Source organism: Protopterus annectens, chromosome 9.part0 (assembly GCF_019279795.1).
Source record: "Protopterus annectens isolate FY-2018-M chromosome 9.part0, PAN1.0, whole genome shotgun sequence".
Classification (NCBI taxonomy): domain Eukaryota; kingdom Metazoa; phylum Chordata; order Ceratodontiformes; family Protopteridae; genus Protopterus; species Protopterus annectens.
In genome coordinates this window covers 1,155,875,121-1,155,899,206 of record NC_056743.1, presented here as the reverse complement: position 1 = coordinate 1,155,899,206, position 24,086 = coordinate 1,155,875,121, and the positions used below count along the sequence as shown (strand labels likewise).

At 36.3% G+C, this 24,086-nt stretch overlaps 1 protein-coding gene across 2 annotated transcripts in view; it reads right to left on the bottom strand.

Annotated features, from left to right (window-relative positions):
- The window catches only part of LOC122811888 (delta-like protein 1), a 540,266-nt gene extending 522,912 nt beyond the window's left edge, over positions 1-17,354 (bottom strand). Inside the window, exon 1 of one of the 2 annotated variants that reach the window (XM_044084029.1) lies at positions 17,178-17,354. In XM_044084029.1, the coding sequence (XP_043939964.1) occupies positions 17,178-17,224 (47 nt within the window). In that variant the 5' untranslated portion in view covers positions 17,225-17,354. The remainder of the gene's footprint in view (positions 1-17,177) is intronic. The other variant, XM_044084030.1, reaches the window with a different exon arrangement.
- Between the last annotated feature and the right edge of the window lie 6,732 nt (positions 17,355-24,086).

Here is a 24,086-nt window from a genome sequence, read left to right as displayed (position 1 = left end):
CGTTCTTGATCAACATGAAAGTCTTCCAGAAGTTTTCTATACTTGCAACTATATTTATGTTTTTTCCACAGTTCTTGCCTTCTCATCTTGTCCTTCACCTTATATTGTTTCTTTTGTTTTTTAGCACATTCAGTTGTTGCCTGGTTTTTATCCACTTCTGGTTTGATTTCCATTCCTGCTTGACATTGACATGCTTCTGTTAAATGAAGCAGAGATATCATCTTAGATTTATTCTCCTCATGTTTCAAAACTTTCACCACATTTGGATCTTGTGAGGTCAGTAAATATGTGCAGAGTCCCAGGATTGCAGATCTATACATGTAATCAATTTCAAGGAGGTCCATCCCTCCTTCAGAACGGGGAATATATAATCTTGGTATACACTGATTTTTATAAATCATTTGGTGAGCATGAAGCATCCTTCTTGTTTTGATATCCAATCTATCCAACACTTTTTGGGGCCAGTCAATCACTCCAAAACTATAAGCTAGGACAGGAAGAGCAAATTGATTTACAGCTTGGATCTTATTCCTAGGTGTCAGTGCTGTTTTCAGGATTAAGTTAAGTCTTCTAAAGTACTCCTTACTAAGCTTTATTCACATTTGTTTATGTTTTATTGCTGATCCTTCATCAATACCCAAGTATTTATACACCCCCTTTTGCTCAAGTTCTTTTTTATCACATTCTTGTCCCAAACTGATGTTTTCCTGGTGCTGCAATTTTCCTTTTTTAAAGGTTGCTTTTGCACATTTATCAATACCAAATGACATTCCAATATCATCTGAACAAGTTTTGACAACCCACAGCTGTGCTTTCAGTTCCTCATCCAATGAGCTATACAATTTTAAATCATTGACAAAGAGAAGATGAGAAGTCATTAGACTTTGTTGTTTTCTAGAAGCCAAATTATAGCCATGACCTAAGCTGTTAAGTAAACAGCTTAATGGATTAATGGCAAGGCAAAATAGCAACAGTGACAGGGAGTCACCATGGAATATCCCCCTTTGAATTTTTATCCCTGGGATAATAATCTGCCCTTTATCATGGCTTAATTGCAAAGTGGCCTGTCGCTGTTTCGTGGTTACTATAATGTAATCAATCAGTGTAGGATGTACCTTATATATTTTTAAGCACTCTTTTATCCATGAATGTGGAATACTATCAAATGCTTTTTTATAGTCAATCCATGCCATACTTAGATTCTTCCTTTTCTTACAGTTCTCCACTATAACTTTATTTAACAACAAATGATCCTTTGTTCCATATGACTTTCTTTTATTGCCCTTTTGTTCTACTGCCATAATTGAGTTTTCTTCTAAATGACTATAAACTCTGTCTGTGTCAATCCCCATGTATAATTTTTACGTCATCGGAAGACAAGTTATTGGTCTATAATTTTTAAGATAGCTTGCAGGTTCATTCTTAAGTAAGAGCATTGTTTTTCCTGTTGTTAACCAGTGCTGTATCTGTTCGGGTTGTGCATATAAATAGTTCTTACTCATAGCTAGATCCTCGTGTAAAGAAGTTAATACTTTAAGCCAAAAGTTAGGTACTGCATCTGGGCCTGGTGCTTTCCAATTAGAGGCTTTTCTCAACTTTGTTTCAATCTCTCTGGCAGTTATTTCATCCCATTTCATATCATGTACCTTTAAACTTCTTATTCTTTCTTTTACTTCTTCTATCCATTTAGCATCTTTGTTATGTTTCACAAGATCTTCATGGATACTACTCCAAAATGTATCTACTTCCTCTTTTTTCTGCGGTCTATCAATTCCTTTTACCTTATTTCCCAGTTCTCTATAAAACTTTTTTGGGTCATCAGTAAACTGCTTATTTTGTGCTTTTCCCTTATATTTATCTTTGTATCTTCTGAGTCTTTTCGCCTGTTTTGCAATTTTTAATTTGTTATCTCCAATAGTGCATAATAGATTCTGGTCTGTTCTAATACTGCACACTGCTTTTATCACATCTATCTTTCTTAATATTTTTGTTGATCTGTTCCCTCTTCTATAATCTTCTAACAATGACACTTCTTGTCTTAGCTGCTTTATAGTTGTCTCTATTTGATATTTCCATGACAGTATTCACTTTCGCCCCCTCCTTTTCCTTCGCTACCCTATGTTCCTGTGGTAGAATTTTATCAGTTATTATTTTAGCAGCACAGAATATATTCTGTTTACTTCTGCTATATTGCATGGATCTCCATGGACAGTCCTAATTACTGTGTTCATTTGTTTTATCAAGCTTCTGGCTTTTGGGGTTTTATTAACCTTCTGCAGTCTATTTCTCTCATTGAGCTTGATATATCTGTCTTTGTCTATTAAATCAAGCAACTCTTCTCTTAACTCCTTTACTTCCATACTGAGGGCACCTCCCTTGTTTTCCATTTTCTGCAGGGATTCAATAGAAAGTTCTATAACATCTTCTTGTGGCACATTCTCTTCAATTTCATCCTGTGTCATCTGTTGTTTTGTCATATGGAAACTCACTGGCCTATCACTCCTCAACCTTGAATGCATCAGAGTTTCCACAGTTTCCTGTTCCTTTCCTTCCTGTCTAGCTTCAAGTGAACTTTTATACTGGTTTCCTGTGGAAGGCTCCAAAATATCTTGATATGGTACCTGACCTGTTGCTTCCTGTTCCACTGGTTTCCCCTCAATTTGGATATCCATTGCTCTATCCTGTTGTGGTACTTTCTGCATTTGATTTTCTACACTGAATCCTTCTCTTTGCAGCGGTTCCAGTACCTCAGTTTCTATTTCTTTGACTTCTCCATTACTAATCTCTTTTTCTAATTTTCCTCTTAGTCTTCTTATTTTTTGTATTGTAAAGTTTTCCATATCTAGATTCCTTTGCCTATATTTTTCTTCAAATATCTTCGGTGCTGCTCTTTTTGTATTAGTTTTGCTTTCTCCTTTGCATAAATATTACACCATATTAAATCTCTTTTCCTTTCCCATGTCCATATTTCTTCTTCACATGTCTCCTGATCTTCTTGCTTTTCCTTATTCTGGGGACTCACTCCATCATGCTGTGATGTAGTCTGTTTTAGACCTTCTACGTTAAATCCTTCACTTCACAGGCACTCCATAACTTTAACTTCTATTTCTTTAACTTCTACTATACTAATCGTCTTTTCTACATTAAACCTTTGTGCTTTTAGTCTTTTTATTGTGAAATTTTCCATATCTAGATGCCTTTGCCTGTATTTTTCTTCAAATATATTTGAAACTGCCTTCTGTATATTAGTTAACTTGGCTTTCTCCTTCGCATAAATATTGCACCATATGAAATCTCTCTTTCTTTCCCATGTCCATATTTCTTTTTTATATTTTTCAAATATCTCTAGTTTTGTTGTTTATATTTTCTCACTTCCTCAGAGGCTTCTTTCTCCAAAGAGATCAAAGTTTCTTGATCTATATACTGTTTTTCAAAAATCTGTTGTATTAATGAAAGCAAATTTTTATCTGAAGCTTGTGACAGTTTTTCCTGCGGAACTATTTTTCTTTCCTCTAATTTTTCTCTTAATCATTTTGTATATCTTGTGTCTGGAAATTCTGGACTTTTTACATAATAGTAACAATACAAAATTAATTTCTTATCCTCAATAGTCCACTCTGTCTTTATGGCTCTTCTTTGACCAATCAATTTTTGTCATTTTTGTGAACTACACTTCCTTCTACAACAGGGGGGCCATCCTCCCCCTGAGCCTGGCCTGGCCCCATTGCAGGATTGTTTCCGTATTTTGAAGATTCTACACTGTCATTTTTTCCAGTCCTGGCACCATTGCACCTACCAGGATTGGGCACTTTTTTATCCTGGGTCTTGTGCACCCAGCTATCTTTTTTATTTTTTATTTACTTCTGTCCATGGTATATGCTATATAAATACAGTCTATATATCAGTGTCGCCTTGGTGAGATTTTGTGAAAAATAGGGTCCAACTCATGAAGGTACTCACCAAGCCGTGAGAATGAATTCAATTTCAGCACTACTACCTTTACTTGCTGACTTTTCATCTCTCCATCAGGACCCCTGTGTGTATGTATGTGTGTGTGTGTGTGTGTGTGTGTGTGTGTGTGTGTGTGTGTGTGTGTGTGTGTGTGTATGTGTGTGTGTGTGTGTGTGTGTGTGTGTGTGTGTGTGTGTGTGTGTGTGTATATGTGTGTGTGTGTGTGTGTGTGTGTGTGTGTGTGTGTGTGTGTGTGTGTGTGTGTGTGTGTGTGTGTGTGTGTGTGTGTGTGTGTGTTTGTGTATATATATATATATATATATATATATATATATATATATATGTATATATATATATATATATATATATATATATATATATATATATATATATATATAAAACTGTATATATAATGTATATATAGATAACTGTATATATAATGTATATATAAACAGCTATATATGCATCTGTGTGTATGGATGTATGTATATATATATATATATATATATATATATATATATATATATATCCAGTATATCCATCATCCTTCCATCCTCAACCCCTTTTCCCATTTTGCACATGGGGTCGGGGTGCCACTTCAGTAGTGACAATCATCTCATTATCTCAAGACAAGGTTTACACTGCTGGGTGGCTAGCCTTGCCATGATAGTTCATTCATGCCACTCACTTGCACACACACACTCACACCTATGGCCAGTTTAGTGTGGTCCAATTCACCTACTACATATCTTTGGAATGTGGGAGGACACCTGAGCACCCGGAAGAAACCCACATGACCGCAGGGAGGACATGCAGACTCCACATAGAAGGCACCCCAGCCGAGAATCAAACCAGAGAACCTCTTGCGGTGAGATGACACGAGAGAGAGGGGGAATATCATTCATGAGTATATATAGCTTTAATCGGAATCATGCTGTATGGCCATTTGTTTTTCTGCTGCCAGTGTGTTTAAACCCAGCTCACTGAATATTATATTGGTGACACATCACACACATTGCACCTCGCAAGTTGCCGTGGGATAGCATAGAGTATTGCTAGTCTTTATGTTTTGCCACAATACTTCCACGACATAACATTATTCATGTGTAGTTTTGGTAGGGATGCAGCATGCTAGCTGCGAAATGTATGTTGTGAACACATACCACATTTTACTACCTATGTTCAGCCATATTGACTTAGGCAGTTGGATGGATATGTAACTGCCAGTTAAGATTGACTTAGGCATCTGGACTGGCAGTCATATGTCATTCCCCTAATGCACATGAGATAGCTACAGTGGTTTGCATATCATGTGGTACACAGTTCTCCCAGACAGTTAATTTGGAGTATAGATCTCATGTAAGTTAGATCACATCTACAGTGTTTGTGTATTATTTATTAAGTCTCTGGACATGCCAAACCTCTGGTAGAACATATATGCTGTGGAGAGTGGAAATGGAAGTACAGAACTGAAAAAGAATATGTCAGTGGAGTCACTCCACACATTGGACAACTTCATATAGTGGGACCAGATCGAGGTAAAAACAAATTCTGTTATACACTGTCTTAAGAGGAAAATCCATGGCTGTAGTGGTGAGTCAGTTACTTTATCAAGCATCGGAAGGACAACTTGTGGCATACTCTGTCACCTCTATCAACATTCCAGAAAAATGGATCTATATAGAAGATTATGATAAAGTCTCCAATTTTAGTCCACATATTATGTGTTCAAAATATGATCCAAGCAAATTCGCCTTAAGAGTGAAACCCCACTGTTCACTTTACTAATTCCTGCTAACCTTAACCCTGCATCTGCCCCCACCCCAACCCTACATCCAAACATAGAAAAATCTTCCCACAACACTACCACTAAACCAACGAAGTATGGCCAGAGTTAGTGGTACAGTTAATAAATCAGAAGAGCAGAGGAGAGCTTGTGCCTCTTTAGATTTTTTAAGTCTTACTGTTTTGAATGTTCAGTGTGCCGTGCCTGATGTTTTCAAGGTCAAACTTTCATAAAAATTAACAAATGGATAGTCCTGAAAGGGACAGTTCGGAGGAGACAGACCTTGAAAAGATTTTTTAAAAATGAAATTTCCTGCTTGTCTAGCCAACTGGAAGCCTCTAAAAGAGTAATGTAGTAATCCTATGTTGATGGTTGCTTACCTTCTTTCAATAAAGGTTGGAGTCCATTTATACGTTGAAATCCAGATCCTTTACTAATGATGATGGATGAGCGCTTTTTCATACAGTAACAATCCAGTGAAATGTTCACATATATACAATTAAGATTACTAAGGATGGGGCTTGAGACTGGAGGAAGGCTATTATTGGCCTGAACCTGTCTTGCACCAAATTGGCTGTCAAGCATTTACCTAATTAGCATGGAATCTATGATTGGTCTGAGCTTATCTTTAATCAGATGAGGTGTCCAACATGCACTTAATAGCATGGATTGCTCTTTCAGTCAACCAGATACAAGCAGGTCTATCCTCCAGCCCCAATTCTAAAAGACTTGCTGGGTGTTTTGGAATCTGATCCCCATAGCAAGCCTGTTTATAGGTAGGCCTTCTGCGATGATGTGAGGTATTGTCATCTGTGCCAGGGAGAATAAGGCAGTGCATGTGTAATATGTACCAGCATAGGTAGCTGGAGTTTTGTAAACAATTTTGTGTCATTTGAATATCACACTGACTTGTACAATTGCTTGTGTTAAAAAATGTATTAACAGTGTTATTATGACTAATTAAATGTTTATGTTAAAAAAGAGAATTCTGAAAGGTAAGAGTAGAAGTTTTTGAAATTGTTCTACAGCTTTCAGTTAGTGCAGCAGTTCTTAGCAAAGCTCTGAGTGTGTATTCTACCAGAGTCAGGGGAATAAATGTGATGTCATTCAATATCTAGCACTGAGAAGATGGAACTCACATAGCAGTTTGTTTTCTTTTCTTTGGAACCTGATATAAAGATCTGTGTCAGTAACCACAGTTCAGTTAAGTTAGTTCAGTTCAGTTTTAGTTAGAAGCTCGTCACCTTGCCTTGTAGATGTAAGCATCTCAGCAGCTAATCTTGCTTTGCTGTATTAATTAAGTTAGCTAGGGAACAGTTATTCTTCAGACAGTCGGGAAATACAGTGAGGTTAGTTAAGTAGTGCTTTTTCTGCATCTGTTTGAACTTGTCCAATTGTGTTATTTTTATTTCTCCTCCTGTGATTGAAACTCTGATGTTTATTGCACTTAGCTATTTAGTATTCTAAAGTTTTCTATTTTATTATTTATTATTAACTATTTTATACCTTTCATTGTGGCTGGTCTTTTAGAGAATACTTTTAACATCTTGAGAGTACTTCTGCTTATTTTAGTGATGCCGTGGCCACTCCAAAAAGCCTTGCTGCTTTGGTTACACTCTGCCATTTATATTAGTATTGATTTTACTCAGTATATTTGGATACCCTTGTAAGTGCCCGAAAGTGGTTGATGGTGGCCGCATGGTTACCTTATAGTCTGGGCAGAAGGGGTACAGCTAGTAAATCTGTACCAGACTTTCCTAGGAGTTTATGTGTGTGAAAATAAAATACCCAGATGTGGGTGCATCAGCTACTTGGAAGTGGGACACAGTGCTCCAAAGTGAATCTTGTTTGGGATCTGGAGAGACAGAGAGTCCAGTCTCAGGTCTGGAATGTGTTTTGTCTGTGCTTGTGGGGGAAACTGTACTTGATACAGAGAGCTGCAGCTGAAAATACTGTGTAAATTCATTCCTGTTTTTTAGTGACCATCTCTCACCGATGTCAGTGGTGAGGATTGAGGCTCCTTGATTACTGGCCCGGGGTAGAGAGGCCATCATACCTTACACTAAAGTAAGTCACTTAAACTGAAAGCAGGTGTTTCAGAATCAGGGCAGACTTATACTGACATGAATTCTTTTGGAATCTAGCCCTTCATGTTTGTACCTCCAAAATAAGTGAACAAAAGAAAAATGTAACAAAATTTAAAAATTTTAGACCACAACCAAGTGTTACCAAACATCAATGCATAATTTGAAAGCCCCTTCAGGCAATTTTATCAGATCCATCATTCTGAGAACATATTTAAAAATGAGCTTATACAAAAAGCTAAAAATACAACAAAAAATTATTAAAAAGTGTTTTAAAATTCCTGTGTTCAGGTGCTGGCTCACTTTCACATGGTTAATGACATTTTCATTCATTAAAAATTAAATTTAAAAGTAAATTTCAGAAGTTCATCAGAAATATAATAAGATCATAACTGTGAATGTGTCCTGGAACTGTAGTTTAAACCATACTGTGGATGGTCTTTTTGAGTCACACTGGGTGAGAGTTTCATTGTCCATTGATAAACAGTACTGTCATGGAGACCCACATATATTCTTCACAGGAAATTAGTCTAGCTAGTTCCAAGGATCATTTATTTAATATGTTTTATTTATTTAACATTTGTTTACCAGGAAAGTCTGACTTGGAATGAGACAATTTTCAGCAGAGGCCAAGGGAGAAACACTCCACATGCATGTCTTTACAACATGGGAAGAAAGTGGAGCACTCAGAGAAAAGCCACACAAACACAGGCAGGACATGCCGATTCCACACATAAGGCATCCCAGTCAAGAATCAAACTGGAGAACCTCTTGCTGTGAGGCGACAATGCAAACCACCACACCACTGCACCATCCAGCATCAGTAGTATGCTTTGTGATTGCATTCCCTAAGGGTTAAAACACTGTTAACAGAGCAACTGGTATTTACCCCTGGGACTCCATTCACATTAGGTCTATTTTGAACTATTAAAAATAAAAGTTTCACAATGGATTTTATCTAGTAGAATTATTTCTGACATTGCAAATGACAAATTGGATTTATGTATTTCAGACCAGAAACATGACTGCATTCTGAAAGACATGGGTACAGCAACCGTATGCTGCAACCTAGCTACAGCTATACAGCTATAGCTACGGCTTTGTTATGAAACAATAGAATATTATACAACATTGCTTGCCTGAGTGAAGCCATTAGAAACATAAATAAAATGTCTCTATAGTTTGACCTTGTTTTGTTACATGTTCTATAATGAATATAACCTTGCTTGTGTACTGCATGAAAGAAGTAATGAGAACTGTGACAGCAATGAGAATCTGCTGAGATGTAATGATATTGACAGGTTCCAAACAATTATTGCATATTTCTACTGTCAATCAAGGATATGGATTATGACTGGACTAAATTTTTCAGAACTAGTCTATTTGTTTCATGCAATAAAGGAGTCTGTAGTTCTGCCACATTAATTAATCTAGTTTAGATTTGCAGGCAGTCTATTCTGAAAAATAAATGTCTTGCCTCAAACTTTTTTGTGCCTCAGTGGGATTACTGAAGAAGGATGGTAATAAATAAGCTCTTCATGTTTTTCTAGTAGGGAGTTTTTATTACCCCCCAAAAGGATTAATAAAAAAACAGAAATGTAAAACCATTGTGGTTCAGAAAGTCATTAAGGTATCTAGCCAACAGGTTTCTGAGGATTTCTGATTTAATTTTGGACAAGCATTGCTTAATATATCTCTTTAATTTATCAATGGTCTTGCCCACATGGAAGGCATTGCAAGACTTGCACTGCACCCAGTAAATCACTCTCACACTCTCAATTTCCTGTGTTGTCATAGGTCCTTCCAGTTCTGCAGCAGTGGAAATGATTGGAACAAGTCATTAAGGAGCAGTATCTGTAGCTGGGGGTGGGGAGGCACATTTGTGAGTGCCTTTAGGTAACTGAGTTGCAACTTCCCATTTACTTTCAATGAAATCCCTAATGCTTTCAGCCCTCTTGAAGGTGAGGCTGGAACCTTTGCTTTGACTCTCCTTACGGTGCCCGTTGTCCTCTATTATGACCCAATCATTGATAATGGCATCCTTGATTTGTTGGTAGCCTTGGGTGTATGTAAAGGTCTTATTCTATTTTCTAGCCTCTGTCGTGGGGTCCATTATGTATTATTTTTAATGTCTGAAGCCTGACAAGCATCCTTTTCAGGACTATCCATTTGGTATTGTTACAGTTGTCTCTTTTCTTCTCTTAGTAAGGAGAAAGGGGTTAGATAAACTGGTTCCACACCCACAGGTGGCCTGTAGAATTTAGAGGTCAAACTTTCTGTACTTCAATCATTTAAATGCATTTTATCTGTTGATATACATGGATAAAAGTGGCCTAAAATAGTACTGAGTTCCAAACTGTTATCAGTATTGCTAACAGTAAATAAAGGGCTTGTTAAATCTGTCAGGGATCACTACAGTATCAGTAATTTGAGAATTGTTAACTAGTATGGTGTCCACATTATGCTTTATTTTGCTAATTTTACCTATGTATTTATAATAATTCTTTTTGTTAACAGTATCTAATGTTAATTTTCTTTTGAATGCTTATTTATTGTGTCTGATTTTGTTTCTGAGATCCTTATTGTGTTCAGTTTTCTTTCGATAAATTGATTTGGAAATTCCTTGACAGTTATAAGTTGTTATCCAGTCAGCAACTTACTTTTTATTTCCTGCATTAGCTCGCTCTGTCCTTAGAACTGATCTGTGACTATAGCATTATATTTCCTATTTATTTTCTATACAAGTACCTGTATTTTAAACATGGACTGCTCTTTTGTTAAGCCAGCACCTCAGCACTGCTAGTTAGCAAAATGCTGTACCTAGTTATAATCTAAACCACTCTGCTAAACTACTGACTACTTTGCTGTGCCAAGTGACCCTTCCCCCCCCCCTCCCATTACTACATCCCCACTCACATATAAGGATCTGAGGATATAGAGTGACCACAGTACAACCTACATGTGTGCAATTACTTTCTACATTCTGCAAACTTCTCTGCTAGGAATTAAGTTAAGCTAATATCATTAAAGTCCCTAGTCAGCCAATTACATATGAGACATCATCAGCTCACCTTATTCTTACATCAAGGGTTCTCCAACAACTTACTTAGCTCCTGTTGTGAGCCTATTAGCATTAAGTACATTGAAACAGTGCTTGATGCTTGATTTTCACTGACAATAATTTATTTCTACCTTCACTACAATCCACAAGTGAGAGATGAAAATACCTACTGAATGTAGGGGCTAGCATCTAATCTTAACATACACACAGCACCCATGATTTTGTGAGTGTCCACTTCATCTGCATGCCACTTATATAAAACAAGCATTTTTATGCTGAGGTACTTAAGAAACCTTTTCCAAAAGCACAAAAGCATCCAAGGCAAAACCTGCTGTCAGGAGTCATCTTTCAAGCTCACCTGAACCCATAAGACTCCAAACACAAGGAAATGTTCTAATCATAGGTGACTCTATAATGACACCAAAGAGATACCACAGAGACTCCGGTCACTAGACTTGGCAAAGAGAAGAGCCATGATATGGATGGTGTCTTGGGTTGTCAAGTCCCTTCACCCCAGATACACCTACAAGGTGGACATTAGTCATGTGGCTGTGAATGACTTAAAAAAACACATCCCTGGATTATATGAAGAGAAACATGATGCAGCTATCAGAGTAGACATCCCAGGGAAGTAAAGCGCTATTATTGATCTGCAGCCTACATTCACTGAAAGTGATGCCTTAGTATAAACAAAAGATGACTGACTTCAACTATTGGCTCAGCTACTCTGTCATTCTAAGGGGAATGTGTCTATGTGTCAGCCTGGTGGGCAATAGCTTACTGTCTTACCTGCTTCACCAGGGATGGCCAGCACCTTTCATATCAGGGCTTTTGTATATTGGCTGGGACTTAATCTATCCATATAGTTTCTTTTTTAGGCATTGAAACCTGCTGCATCCACCAACCAAACCAAAATGATACAAACCAGAAAAGTGTAAGTGTGGTGCTTCTCAGTGCTAGAAGTTGAATATGAAGCTGCCCTCCACAGAAGCTCACTTAACCTTAGAAAATATAGACATCTGTATCATAACAGAAATATGGTTTCAGTGCAGTGACAACACACCTTCCCTACTAAAGTTCAATGCTTACCATATGATCAGATCCCTAACTCAAAGTGCCTCTTTATCTGGTGGTGATGTCACCTTCTCCTCTAGACCTAAAAGCTAGATAATGACCATGAACTCCTTTACATCTTAGTAGCTATACATAAGACCTGTTACCATTTTCTGGCCAATTATGGAACCCTGTCTATGCCACCCATATTCCGTGAAGTAAATCTAAACAAGCTGGAGTCTGTAACTATTAAAGCAAACATTATTATATCTGGAAATGTCAATTGTACATCTACTAACTGAGATAGTTACACTACCACAAATAAATATGCTCTGTGCCTATAATTACACCCCCTTTGGTTAAGTCTAGTCATCCATTAATGGTTCTCATGATTAGAATCTAGCCCTAACAATCACTAACCTTACCATCTTCAGAGATTTCTCAAAGCAAATTTCCTTAAACTATATTACGGCCTGAGAAATTTCAAGATTCTCCTTCCCCTTGAAGACTCAACAGCTAACACTGCTGCTTTCATCTTCAACACCTGCACCAAGACATCAGTCCTGATCCATAACATCAAAATAGTCAAGAATAAACCCATATGGCAGAATGCTAGCATAAACTAGTTCAATAATAATAAAAAATAATTTCCCTTAGAAACAAACGGAAAACCCCACATTTCAAAATTAAGCTCAAAAAGTTAAACAAAGAGCTTAGAAATAAAATGACATTTTCTAAGGCGGCTATGAATTCAAAACTGCTTCATCTGAAAAAGACAATCACAGTTCCTTTCTCATAAGTATCAGGACCTTAAAAACACCACCCTACATTGTTATACCTAATGATGTCTGAAGGTATAGCTGGCCTATTAGTTGATAAATGTAGGTCAAACTTCATTCCCATATCTCCAGCCAGCCTACACATCCTAGATCCTTTATCAACACCCCCCCTAAACATTGCTCTTGAACATGTCCTAAAGGGACTCTGAGGTGAAATATACTAATTGAAAGAGGCCAAACAATGTGCCAGGGTGCTTCTATGAAACACTGCCTTACTGACACACTCTGCAAACTGTTCCACCTTGGCCTCTCATCTGGCTTGTGCTAGTCTAATGACCAGTGGGGACTTTTTAAGGTTAGCAATGCACCTCAGGTCTGTGATAAGTTCTTGTATCCTTAGTAATGCAAGCAGAGGCTTGGGAGGTGAAACATTTGCAAGCAGGGGCCCGTGAGATTAATCATTTACAGGCAGCCGGTGACTATTAGAAATATAGGTGCCAAACCAGAGGTGAATTTCTGGTGCCCCATCCAGTTGTCCAAGTTACACGTGGATTGGGTTATGGAAGAACTCTGCTTCACATGGATGAGAAGCCTGTTCCAGAGAATAGGGTAGTCTCTGGGATACATACCTGTCTCTCCAGGAGGCTCTATTTATACCACAGGCAAGGTTTAAGCCTTTAGAATGAGAAATTCTGGTGCTATTTATTTTTGGGATATGAAGGGGGTGCATCAGAGTGGGGCTTGAGGATGCCTTGTATGCCAGGCATAGATCACCCCTTAACAGCCTGTAGGAGACAGAATACAAGAACAGGGCTTTCAGGTGATCTGCATGGGACATGTTATTTATGCCCTGTATTCTTTTAGTGGGGAACTTCTATGGAATTTCCAACTGTTGTATGTGCCTCATAAGGTACATACCAAAGGGGGCATTGTCCTCATTGATAGGTCTGATGAGTGCTGTTGACAGTGGAAGAATGACCTATTTGGTCCAAGATGCCATACCTTTGTTTATAAGTTGCAGAACATAGGATGATTTCTTTACTACCATAGACACATGATGGTCAAAGGCTAGATTACTACATGTGACCCCTAGTCTCTGACTATTTGGTCTTTTCTTAGCGGTGGGTTATCGATATGGTAGTTACTAGGGTTGGACAACTTCCTGAAGGATAGTATTATGCATTTCTTGGCATTTAGTTTTAGTCCATGGCTCTGACTCTAGTTATTTGTCTGTGTCAGCCTTCCTTGGAGAATGTTAGTGTCAATGGGGGATTCTATGGCTACTCCTAATTTACAATAATCTACAAATTTGGTCAGCCAGAGGACCTTGATATTGACCTTGACACCAGAAAAGCAGATGCCAAAAAGGAGTGGTCTCAGAACCAATCCTGTAGGGAATAATCATCATCACAGGCAAATACTAGGCTATCAGCCTGCAAGTTATTGCAAGCCTAGCCTATAACTAGTGTTCAGAATCAAATCCTGCACTTTGTATCTGTGAGGTAAAGACATTAAACATTATGCCAAACCCTAGTCTCAAACTGAATGTAAAAAAGTGTGGAATTTTATCCTTTGAAAAACCCTAACACCCTTGTTCCTCACAGAATAATTGCACCCCCCTCAAAACAGACAAAGATGTCAGAGACCTACACATATTTGTTAACATTGAGCACTTTTTTGACAATTATGTAGGCACCGTTGTTTAGAAAATCATTCTTTTTAAGCCATCTGATTACTAAAGGTATTTCTTACATTTGTAAAGATGTTATCACTTGTCTCTACTCATCCCTTATTAAGTCCATAATTCAATATTGTGTCTGCTTTGGCATTTACAGTACTTCTTCAGACATTTGTTCCATCTTGTACAATCTCAATATGTCTTCAAACAGAAAATCAAAGTCCTGAGTTCCATTACCTGTTCAGAAATAGTTAAAGCTTTGTTTCTTGCCTTTGTCTCACACAGAATCCTTAGAATTTGCCACTGCCTGGCATACAAGGCCTCAGATGGCTCTTATCTGATCAACCTCCTTCATATTTGCAAAGCTGGCAACACCATGAATACCTGTACTAAACACCTTAGTCTTCACTGTGACATAAACTGAATGTTGGCATGATAGATACCTCACTCAAAAAATTGTTCTCTGGAATAGAATCCCTCTTCGTATTAAACAAAGTAGCTCCTTCACCCTCTTCAAATGCGAACTGGATGACTGGATGGGCAGTATTACATTTATCCCCAGTTTCTTCCCACAATCCTGCATGGAAAGGGGAAGCAAGCACTGTGGGAATTGTAGTAGCTAGTCTGCAAATGATCTAACTGATCATTCGACCTTTAACAACTTATGAACCAAAGCACCTATAATTTGAAGAATGCAGTCTTGTAGTTTTGGAGTTTCTAATGTCTTCTGCCACCACTGCCCACATTTATAATATAACAGCTTCTTCATAATTTTTACTGATAGCAGTAAATGTGTTTTTCAAATAGAATCCAAAATGCATTTTCTTCAAAAATGATACTGTGTTTCACTAAGCAATAATGCATTTTGCACAATATACAGACAGTTTTGCTGCCTGTGTTATTAGTTGTCACCATAGAATTCTATGGTGAAGTAACTGGTTGGCTCATTCGACACCTGAAAACATGATAATATTGAGTATAAGCTAAAAGTTGTAGTTTTATAACACTGGCAGTTTTCCAAATGCTTACTAAATGATTATTTATTCTTAGGGCTTCATAAATGTTGTAGCAGTTGTTAATTATCAGCACTTTCATTTAAGTACAGTGTGAATTTATTTAAGAACAGTGTGAAATTACTATAATATTTTTACCACATTTACTGCAGACTACTGCAATTATATGCTATAAGTCATTGTTACAGCTCTAAAAATATGCAAAAGAGAGGACAGGCCTGACCTGCTACATCCATTGGCTGTGTTGGGAAAACCACAGCCCTCCAGGTAGTAGTAAGTACTCTCAAGCACTTGACAGGCACATATCATAGCACTTCCCTGGATTATGGCACTTATTTAATATAGGAAATACAGGCTTTTAACTGTGGCAGTTCACAATATTGTTATAAAAATTAGCATAGTGCACTATTATTGTGAAACATATCATTTTCTTAACCAGAATAAATTAAGGATGATTTTTGCATTATGTTTTTGTTTATGAAGAACATCGTACAGCAAAATACAATTTAAAGCATGTCTTCTAGAAACTATTAGCTATAATCATTTGTCATTCCTAACACTTCTCTTTACATACCTGAAACCACTTTATGCCACTGGAGAGGTTCCCTCACAATGCACCTTGTGTATGTGTACCATTACAGAGATTTTCAAACATACTGCCTACCAGTACTGCTAAAGTCTGTCTCCAGTGAAATTCAACATTCATTCCTGACAGATTTGATTATGGTTTACTGTTTATTGTAGATGAAGTCACAACTAGTCCCTCTGGCCTGCCAAACCCCACAAATCTACACTGCTGATCGTACAGATGGCATCTGTATTATCACAAGTTATCAACATGACAAATGTGATATCACAAAACAAAGGAATAAAGGGGAGTTAAAGGTTTTCACTACAGTTATGACAAGCTGCAAAACCTTTTGAATATCAAAGAAAGGCTATAGTGAAAACAAAATAAGAAAAAAAAAATCAGTAATAATTGAAAATGTTATCCGGTAGGTAGGCAGCAGTTCTCTGTAATAACAAAGCACAGAACTGTTGCCATAGATATATAACTTGTTTTAATAAATATGACAGACTAATATAATTAAGTTTGTATCTCCCATCCAGAAATATCAGGCACTCATTTTTTAGACAAATAAATTTCTAGAAAAGTAACATTGCATCAGGTGCTTGTGTAAACTATATTCAGAAATTGTTTATATTTAAATTAATGTATACTAGATATTTATCTTTCCACTTTGAATTTTCTCATTCTGCCATTTCTAAAAAAGTAGATAACAAACAAAAAAGTAAAATAAAGTATAACATTTTTCTCTCAAACACGCAGCTGGTTTAACATTTACATCATAATGTTCACCATGACAGGAGAAAATAATAAATTATTTTATTAGGAAATTTCAGACTCATTTTGAAAGACCAAGTAACAGTTGTGGAAGACAAGTAAAACTAATTTACAAATACAAGTAATTCAAGGGTTATTTATGTTTTTAACATACTAGGTTGAGAGAAAAGAAAAAAAAAATTAAAAATGACATAAAATTTGAATGGTCTTTGCATTGTTAATATTCACTCATTAAGCATTGACCGCTTTTACTTGCCATAGCAAAAGTACACCCAAAGCTTATCTTGTTTACAGTTTTAACTAATGGCTATCTCTAAGGCATAGTGCTACTAAAAAATTAATTCACATGGAGTAAGAATGCATAAATAAGAATAGCAGGTTTAACAAAGCTCTACTTAAATGCTGAATTGTAAATGATTCTCCTTACCAGAATAAACTGGAGACCAGTACCAAAAAGTATAGTGACAACATCATGCTAAAGTACCTTCCCCTCTTGTCAGCTTCAGATATCTTCACCTTTCACTGAGTAAGTGCCTCGCAGGAGGGATTGCAGAGGTTCCAAATGCATAGTTGTCTTGTGTAAACACATATGACACTTTAGGGAATTTAGAGAAACCTGTTGATGCTGCTACAGAAACAGTATGAGTCACATGATGTTGTCAGCCGAATAAAGACAACAGGGAAACATGAGAGTGAAAAAAAATCTTACATGTAATGCATGTGAGACTTGGCAGTGCAAATACGAAGGGCCAGATACTTATAAGATGTGTTTCAAGTTTCTTTTAAGATCTCCTTCTCATTTTATTATGTAAATAGTAGTTTTGTAGTGAAAAAAGTAATGAATACATTTAACCTTTTTATACTGACACAGAGGTAAAGCAACTAATACTTTTTGATTACAATTTTTCTAACAACTTTTCTACTGTTTTCTTTTTCTATTTTTTTTTTGCATAATATTCAAAATAAAATTAATTTGTAGTTTATGTTGTCTTTGGCATGAAAGAATATATGCATCCCTCAGAAAGAGTTCACTAGTTTATCTGAAGGTCTGCACTTATAAAGTTTATCAGAAATGCGTTGTCCTTGTTTTTCTTCTCCAATAATTGAATATATTGTGACCTGGGATATCCATGGGAGATGAGTACTGTTAAGATGGATTCCATCTGTGCAGTGAGGGAGCCAAATTGCTACATATTATAGTAACATAAAAACAAACACACTAGGATAACATACATGGTGTTCTGACTTCTGAGTCCTTTTTATTGTTACACAAACCCCATGGAGTTTGCCATCGCCTATCCCAGACCCATCCTTTCCTTGTTGGTTATGCACCCCTCAATACTGTTTTACTGTCCTAGGTATGCCACCCTCTCTGTGAAGTTGTATTTCCTCAAATCTAACTTGAACCATCCACTTTATACTATAAATCTTGCTTCCATTCCACTTTCCCATATAATTCTTTTCAGCTGCACTCCTCAATTGCCCACAAGACACTACAACATATTCAGATCGTCTCCACCTTTCTCTTCTTTCCTCCAATATGAATATTTATGTGCAAATTTCTACGCCCCTGTACATATCCCAGGCCTCCATTCCATTCACTATTTTAAGATTCCATATTAATCTTTCTTTCTCATAATTGTTTCCAGAACTGCACATATAACTTCAGATGCCTGCATGCAGCACTCTATGTGGAACATTTTTAGTACCTCCTATAAAGTGATAGGAATCTTTTCATATCTGTGGAATTTGGTGCCCTAACAGGTTAGGTTTGTGTTTTTATCAGTTTTGTAGATGTTCTCCCCTTGTACACAATTGGTTATCAGCTAATATAAAATGTTTTTTAAGTGTGTTTTTGTGGAGCCTTTCTCCCCAACTCATCGCAAAATCGTCTGTTGCAGGGCTTTCTCCCTTTATATATAATTACTCAGCTACTGTTTTAATGGTTTTGAATCTGTTGTAGAACTTTTCTCCTTGGGCTTCCACTGAAAATAGAACATTGGCTCAACTGGACTTTCATAGTTATCAAAGGACAAATAAAATAAAATAAAAATTTTGAGACTCTATCATGTGAAGCCTGAAACTCAAAAAAAGTGTGAACATCACAAAACAGAAATGTACTCTTACACATTCAAAGCATTTCAGCACCACCCCATTCCTTCACCCCTACTGTGGGACTGCAACTCCTTGCCCATGATAGCTCTGTATACTAACTCCAAGATTGCTATACCTTTGAGAAGAGCAAATTCTCTTAGGTACTGCAATTTTAAATATAGTATATATTTTTTTTGCAATCACACTTAAATTTTGAGTCTTCCAGCGATCACACTTAGGATCCTTGAACATAAAAAAAGCAAACTATGGAATCCATGCTCATACTATGTATCAAAACACCATATTTACTTTTACCAGAGCTCATTTCACACTTTATTGCTTAATTTAGTTTAGAAATGACTACGGTGTCACTTACAAATTCTTTTCCTCTTTTGTCCTCCTTAAGGCCATCCCAGCAAGGCAATATGTTTTCTGAGGCCCCACCCCTTTCAGAATATATAACTGTACTTTTTCACTTTAAAGTCCAGATGATTCTCTGAGGATAGCCAAGATTTTTGGAAGGTATATCAGCTAGTGTACAAACTTCCAAAATGTTGTTCCACACTCAAACGCAGTGCAAAACTACTCCTGAAAAGAATGGTTTAGAGAAAAAAAAACATGTAGCAGTGTTCTGAAACATAATAAAAATTAAAACAAAGCATGGCAAATAAGCAATATATTTTTTTAATTTAACATCTAACACATCTCATTCCACAAAATAAGTCATTTTGTTAAACTGTACACTGTGGTACAAACTGCATAGTTCTGGCTAGACTCATACAAAATGGCAAATATACACCCAAATTACAAATACTGCAGCTATCTCTTGAGGCCCACACCCCACTCATAATTCCACAACTGGTTATCATATCATCATTCTAACAGCTGATCACTGCTTCTAATACCAGTATGAAATATGGCAAAAATATATTAAGCTTGTGCTCCTAACATTCATATTCAAGCTTGTGGCAATGCATTGCTTACACAGCTGTCTCTTCACTGTTTCTCTCAAAGAATACATTCCAGTTCTATCAAATCATCAGACCATTCTTGTTCTCAAGACATTCCCTTTGAATTTCCTACAAGCCTCCTTTGAAGTAGTGTTAAGTGTCCTTACTGAAGTACCAACATAACATATCTGTTGTATTCCCATTATAATTATCACTGGTGCCCCAGTGAGAAACCCTCTGTTGTATAAATTAATTTGTGTAACCATCCTTGGGTGAGTTAGCATAAGGAATCACGCCAGCTATTCATAACAGGATCTTTTCCATGACCATCTCAGAAACAGGAGTGACTCTAACAGACATGTAACCATAGTTACCAATCTCCAGTCTTACACTACTTCTCCAGTTACTACTGAGGGACTGTAATGTCCCACAAACAGTTTACTGAACAGCACTGTCTGTACTACAAGCATTGGTAAAACAGCTCACCTGGACATCTTGCATTATCACTGACTGGTAAGTTCCTTTTCTGCTTATTTACAAATCAGTCTTCCTTCTGTCCATGGGTCTCCCTATGTTTCTGCTGTACCTTCCACTACAACTAGTTTGCCTTTTTACTTCTTTGTAAATGCAGAACTGAAAATTTCATTCAGTAATTCCACTTCATGTACAGTATTTTCAAGTTTCCCTCCAAATGTATGTTTGTTGTGAGTAGTTTCCAAAGTGTATGAAAATTCCATTTGCTGTACCCTCCTTTCCTTGCTTCCCACCCACACTTTACTATCTCTTCAATAGCTACCACAGACTCCCATATGAATGCTTTATAGTATCATTACAGGCATTTTCTTCATTCTTCCTCATCACTACACACACACATACACACACACACACACACACACACACACACACACACACACACACACACTTTTTGTCTTCCCACATGTTGTATAAGCTTCCCTCTTTAAATTAGTAACCTGCAATACATATCTACTTAACTACTCTGGTTACTGCCTTTTCTCAAACATGTTAATCCTGATGAAGGATTTTAATTCCTTTTTCACTTGTACTACCCTCCTTTCCTGCCATCCTTCTATATTATTTATCATTCTGTTTCAACAAACATACATCTACCCCCTAAACAAAATATGCCTAATGGGTTTTATATTAAATAAATAAATAAGTAAATAATGCCCATTGATTGATGGGAATGAAATACTGTTCATTAAAAACAAAGCTTGAGTGCTATCATTTTGTAAAAAGACTTCTTCAGAACAATTCTGTTTAGCTAGCTCCACTTTTAAATAATGTGCAAGGCAAGCACATGTGATCTACTTCAAATATTTAAGTTACTCATCAAGTTATAAGTTGCTAATACTATTTTATAAAAAATATAATAACAGCAAATACCAGTAATGACAAATACTGCAAAATATGACATAAAATTCTGTATTAAAAATTTTTAAAAAATGAAGGAAAGTAAAGAGAGTGTAATTTCATCTCATTTTCCTTTTAAAGTGATTTTAATATTTATATGTTTGTTAAAGCCTGAATGAACCATCGTTCTGAGAGTTAATTGTCAGTGCAATTAACTTTGCTCAAGCTTGTTGTTAAAATAATCCTATTTTGTATCCCTTATGAAAATATAATATTTTAAAAGAGTCTTTTAGAAAACTTCAACCTATTAAGTTTTGTAAATCAGTATTAACAGCTAATAATTTAATCAGTACTTTAACTGTCCGAAAGGGTTATGTGTTCACATTGCATTTTATTCAAAAAGTGTAATCAGCTAAATAGAACCTTTTTTAAAGACAAAAAGTGCTTAATCTTTGTCTTTTAATAAATAGTATTTCATTCCCACCAGTCACTGGGTGTTTTCCATTTTATAAATAGTATGTTATTTCTGTCAGTCACTGGATATCCTCTGTAATCCAAATCCCTTTTTTGTAGTATGCCTTAGTATTACAGAGCAGCAAATAAACCATACAAATGCATGATTGTTGCTGACCAGTGGCAGTCTCTCCTTAGCTGTTGTCACCCCAACTGTTTTAGTGAGGATTAGGTTAAGGATGTTCATATCCCTGGTTGGAGAATCTCATTGTGTGATTGTGTGATTGTGTCTCACTTCCAACAATATTTGTGATAGTTTTCTTTTCTGCAGTTGTAGGCAGCTACTTAGTTCATTGTCTTAACACTGAGGTTCTCCATGATTAAGGCTGCCCTCACCTTTGCCCATTAATGGCTTCTTCATTTGAGTCTGTCACTGTCATATTTTCCTGCATCTGGTGGCTTATGTACACAGTCAGTCATAGGGGATCTCTTGCTTCTGCTACCAGCTCAAGACCAGCTTATCAGTTTTTCCTACCTTCATCCTCCATTGCCTTCATCATATCCCAACATGCATTTCCTACCAGTCCACCATTGTACCTTGTCCTTATTATACTTCTTGAATACAGGCATCACCTTCTAGCCTGCATGCTGTGAAGCTGTTCATATTTCTGAATAAATAGCATTTATTTTTGTACTTGTGCAGTATGTAGCTGATAATTTATCAGGCTTCACCCACCATTTCTTCCTCCTTTTCTCTGCTTGCTCCTGCTCACTTATCCTCCAGCCCACTTTTTTTATCCTTCAGATGAGATGTTAAACTGAAGACCCATCTGGCTGAGTTGGTGGTATCTCAGGAGGATGTAAAAAAATCCCACAGCACCTATCAAAAAGAGACACACATTTTAATTACAATAATAGAATATATCTAAAAATAACATACATTACTCATAGACTGTGTATAATAATTCTGTGCAAAAGAAAACTAACTCTAAAGGGCTTACAGAAACAGTAGAATTATTCACCATCCATTTAACCACACCCAATGTTTTATTTTCTCAATAGCATCTCAGTTACCTCATCTTTTGTTATATACATTTCAACCATCTCTTCCTTTTCACATAAACCATACAATAGACATGCAGAATCTGTCTCCTAGGTGTATAAGAGCTCATACACACCCAATCTAATTGAACTGATAGTTATAAATGATAGCCGTGGTATGCTTCTGCTAGCGTTCAAAACCTGTCACTCTAGTACATTCCAAAAACATATTTTGCATAGTTTGTTTTACAGTACGTAATGAACAAAGCCTTTCTTCTCATCTTTTATATTTCATTTTATTTTGGACAGGTAGAATATCAAGTATATGGAAAAGAAAATCATGCCATTCCCACACATGAAGAAAACACTTTTGTCTATGAAGTACTGCTTGCCTTTCCACTAAAGTCAAGGAATCCCAGGTGTCGATATACTAAGTAATCATTGTACATTTATACCATAACTTTCTATTATGACATAAGGCATAAACTGCCTTCTATCATTTATCTTTACAATATTCAAAAAAAATCATTCTATTATTTATTTAAATTTATGTGGAGTACAACATTTCAAAAAACTTGTACTTTGCCTTGAATAGGCATACCAGAAAAGTCAATGGTTTGACAATCTTACTTTTCAATACTTCAGATAAATTCAAAGAATATAAATACATTTTAGAATTTATTAAAACCAAATTTCCTTCTTGCTTTTTATTAAAGAGGCTACATCCCCTTGTATGATTTAAGCAAGACCACCATATAAACTGGAAAATCATACCCAATACTTTATTTTCTTTAAATGTTGACAAGCTATATATGCTTTCTAACTATTCTAATTTCCCCTACATTTTCCCATTAAGAAAATATACTTTCTTTTGGAACATAAACTTAAAATTTTGCCAGAAGCAACATATGTCAGAAATAGTACATAACAACTTTTGCTACTGCAGTATGACACATTCTTTTGTTTTCAAATAGAGTTCCAATAAGCTCAACCTCTAATTTCAGATGCAAAACACATTCAGTTTCTATATCTCCTCCTAATTATTTATTCTTCTATACCTTGAGACACAAACCAATATAATTTAAAATTTAACTCACACAAAAGATAACTCTTTTCATAGCTGTAATGTGCTTAGGGACTAATTTTAAACCATGTGCATATTATAGCAGAAGAAGTGCACAGACTCCTTCATATATTTACTATTTGTCAAGGTCACAAACCATAGCCCCTTTAGATATCACAGCACTCATTAGTAGGGTAAAGATAACACCACTGAAAGGACACCCCTGTTTCACACCATTCTTTGTGGAAACTGATGACTCTATACATGAATACTACAACTTTTAAAGTGAAGATATCATATATAGATTGTATTACTTGCAGTATTCCAAGTCTGAAGATGGTAAATAACACTAACAAATGCCTTC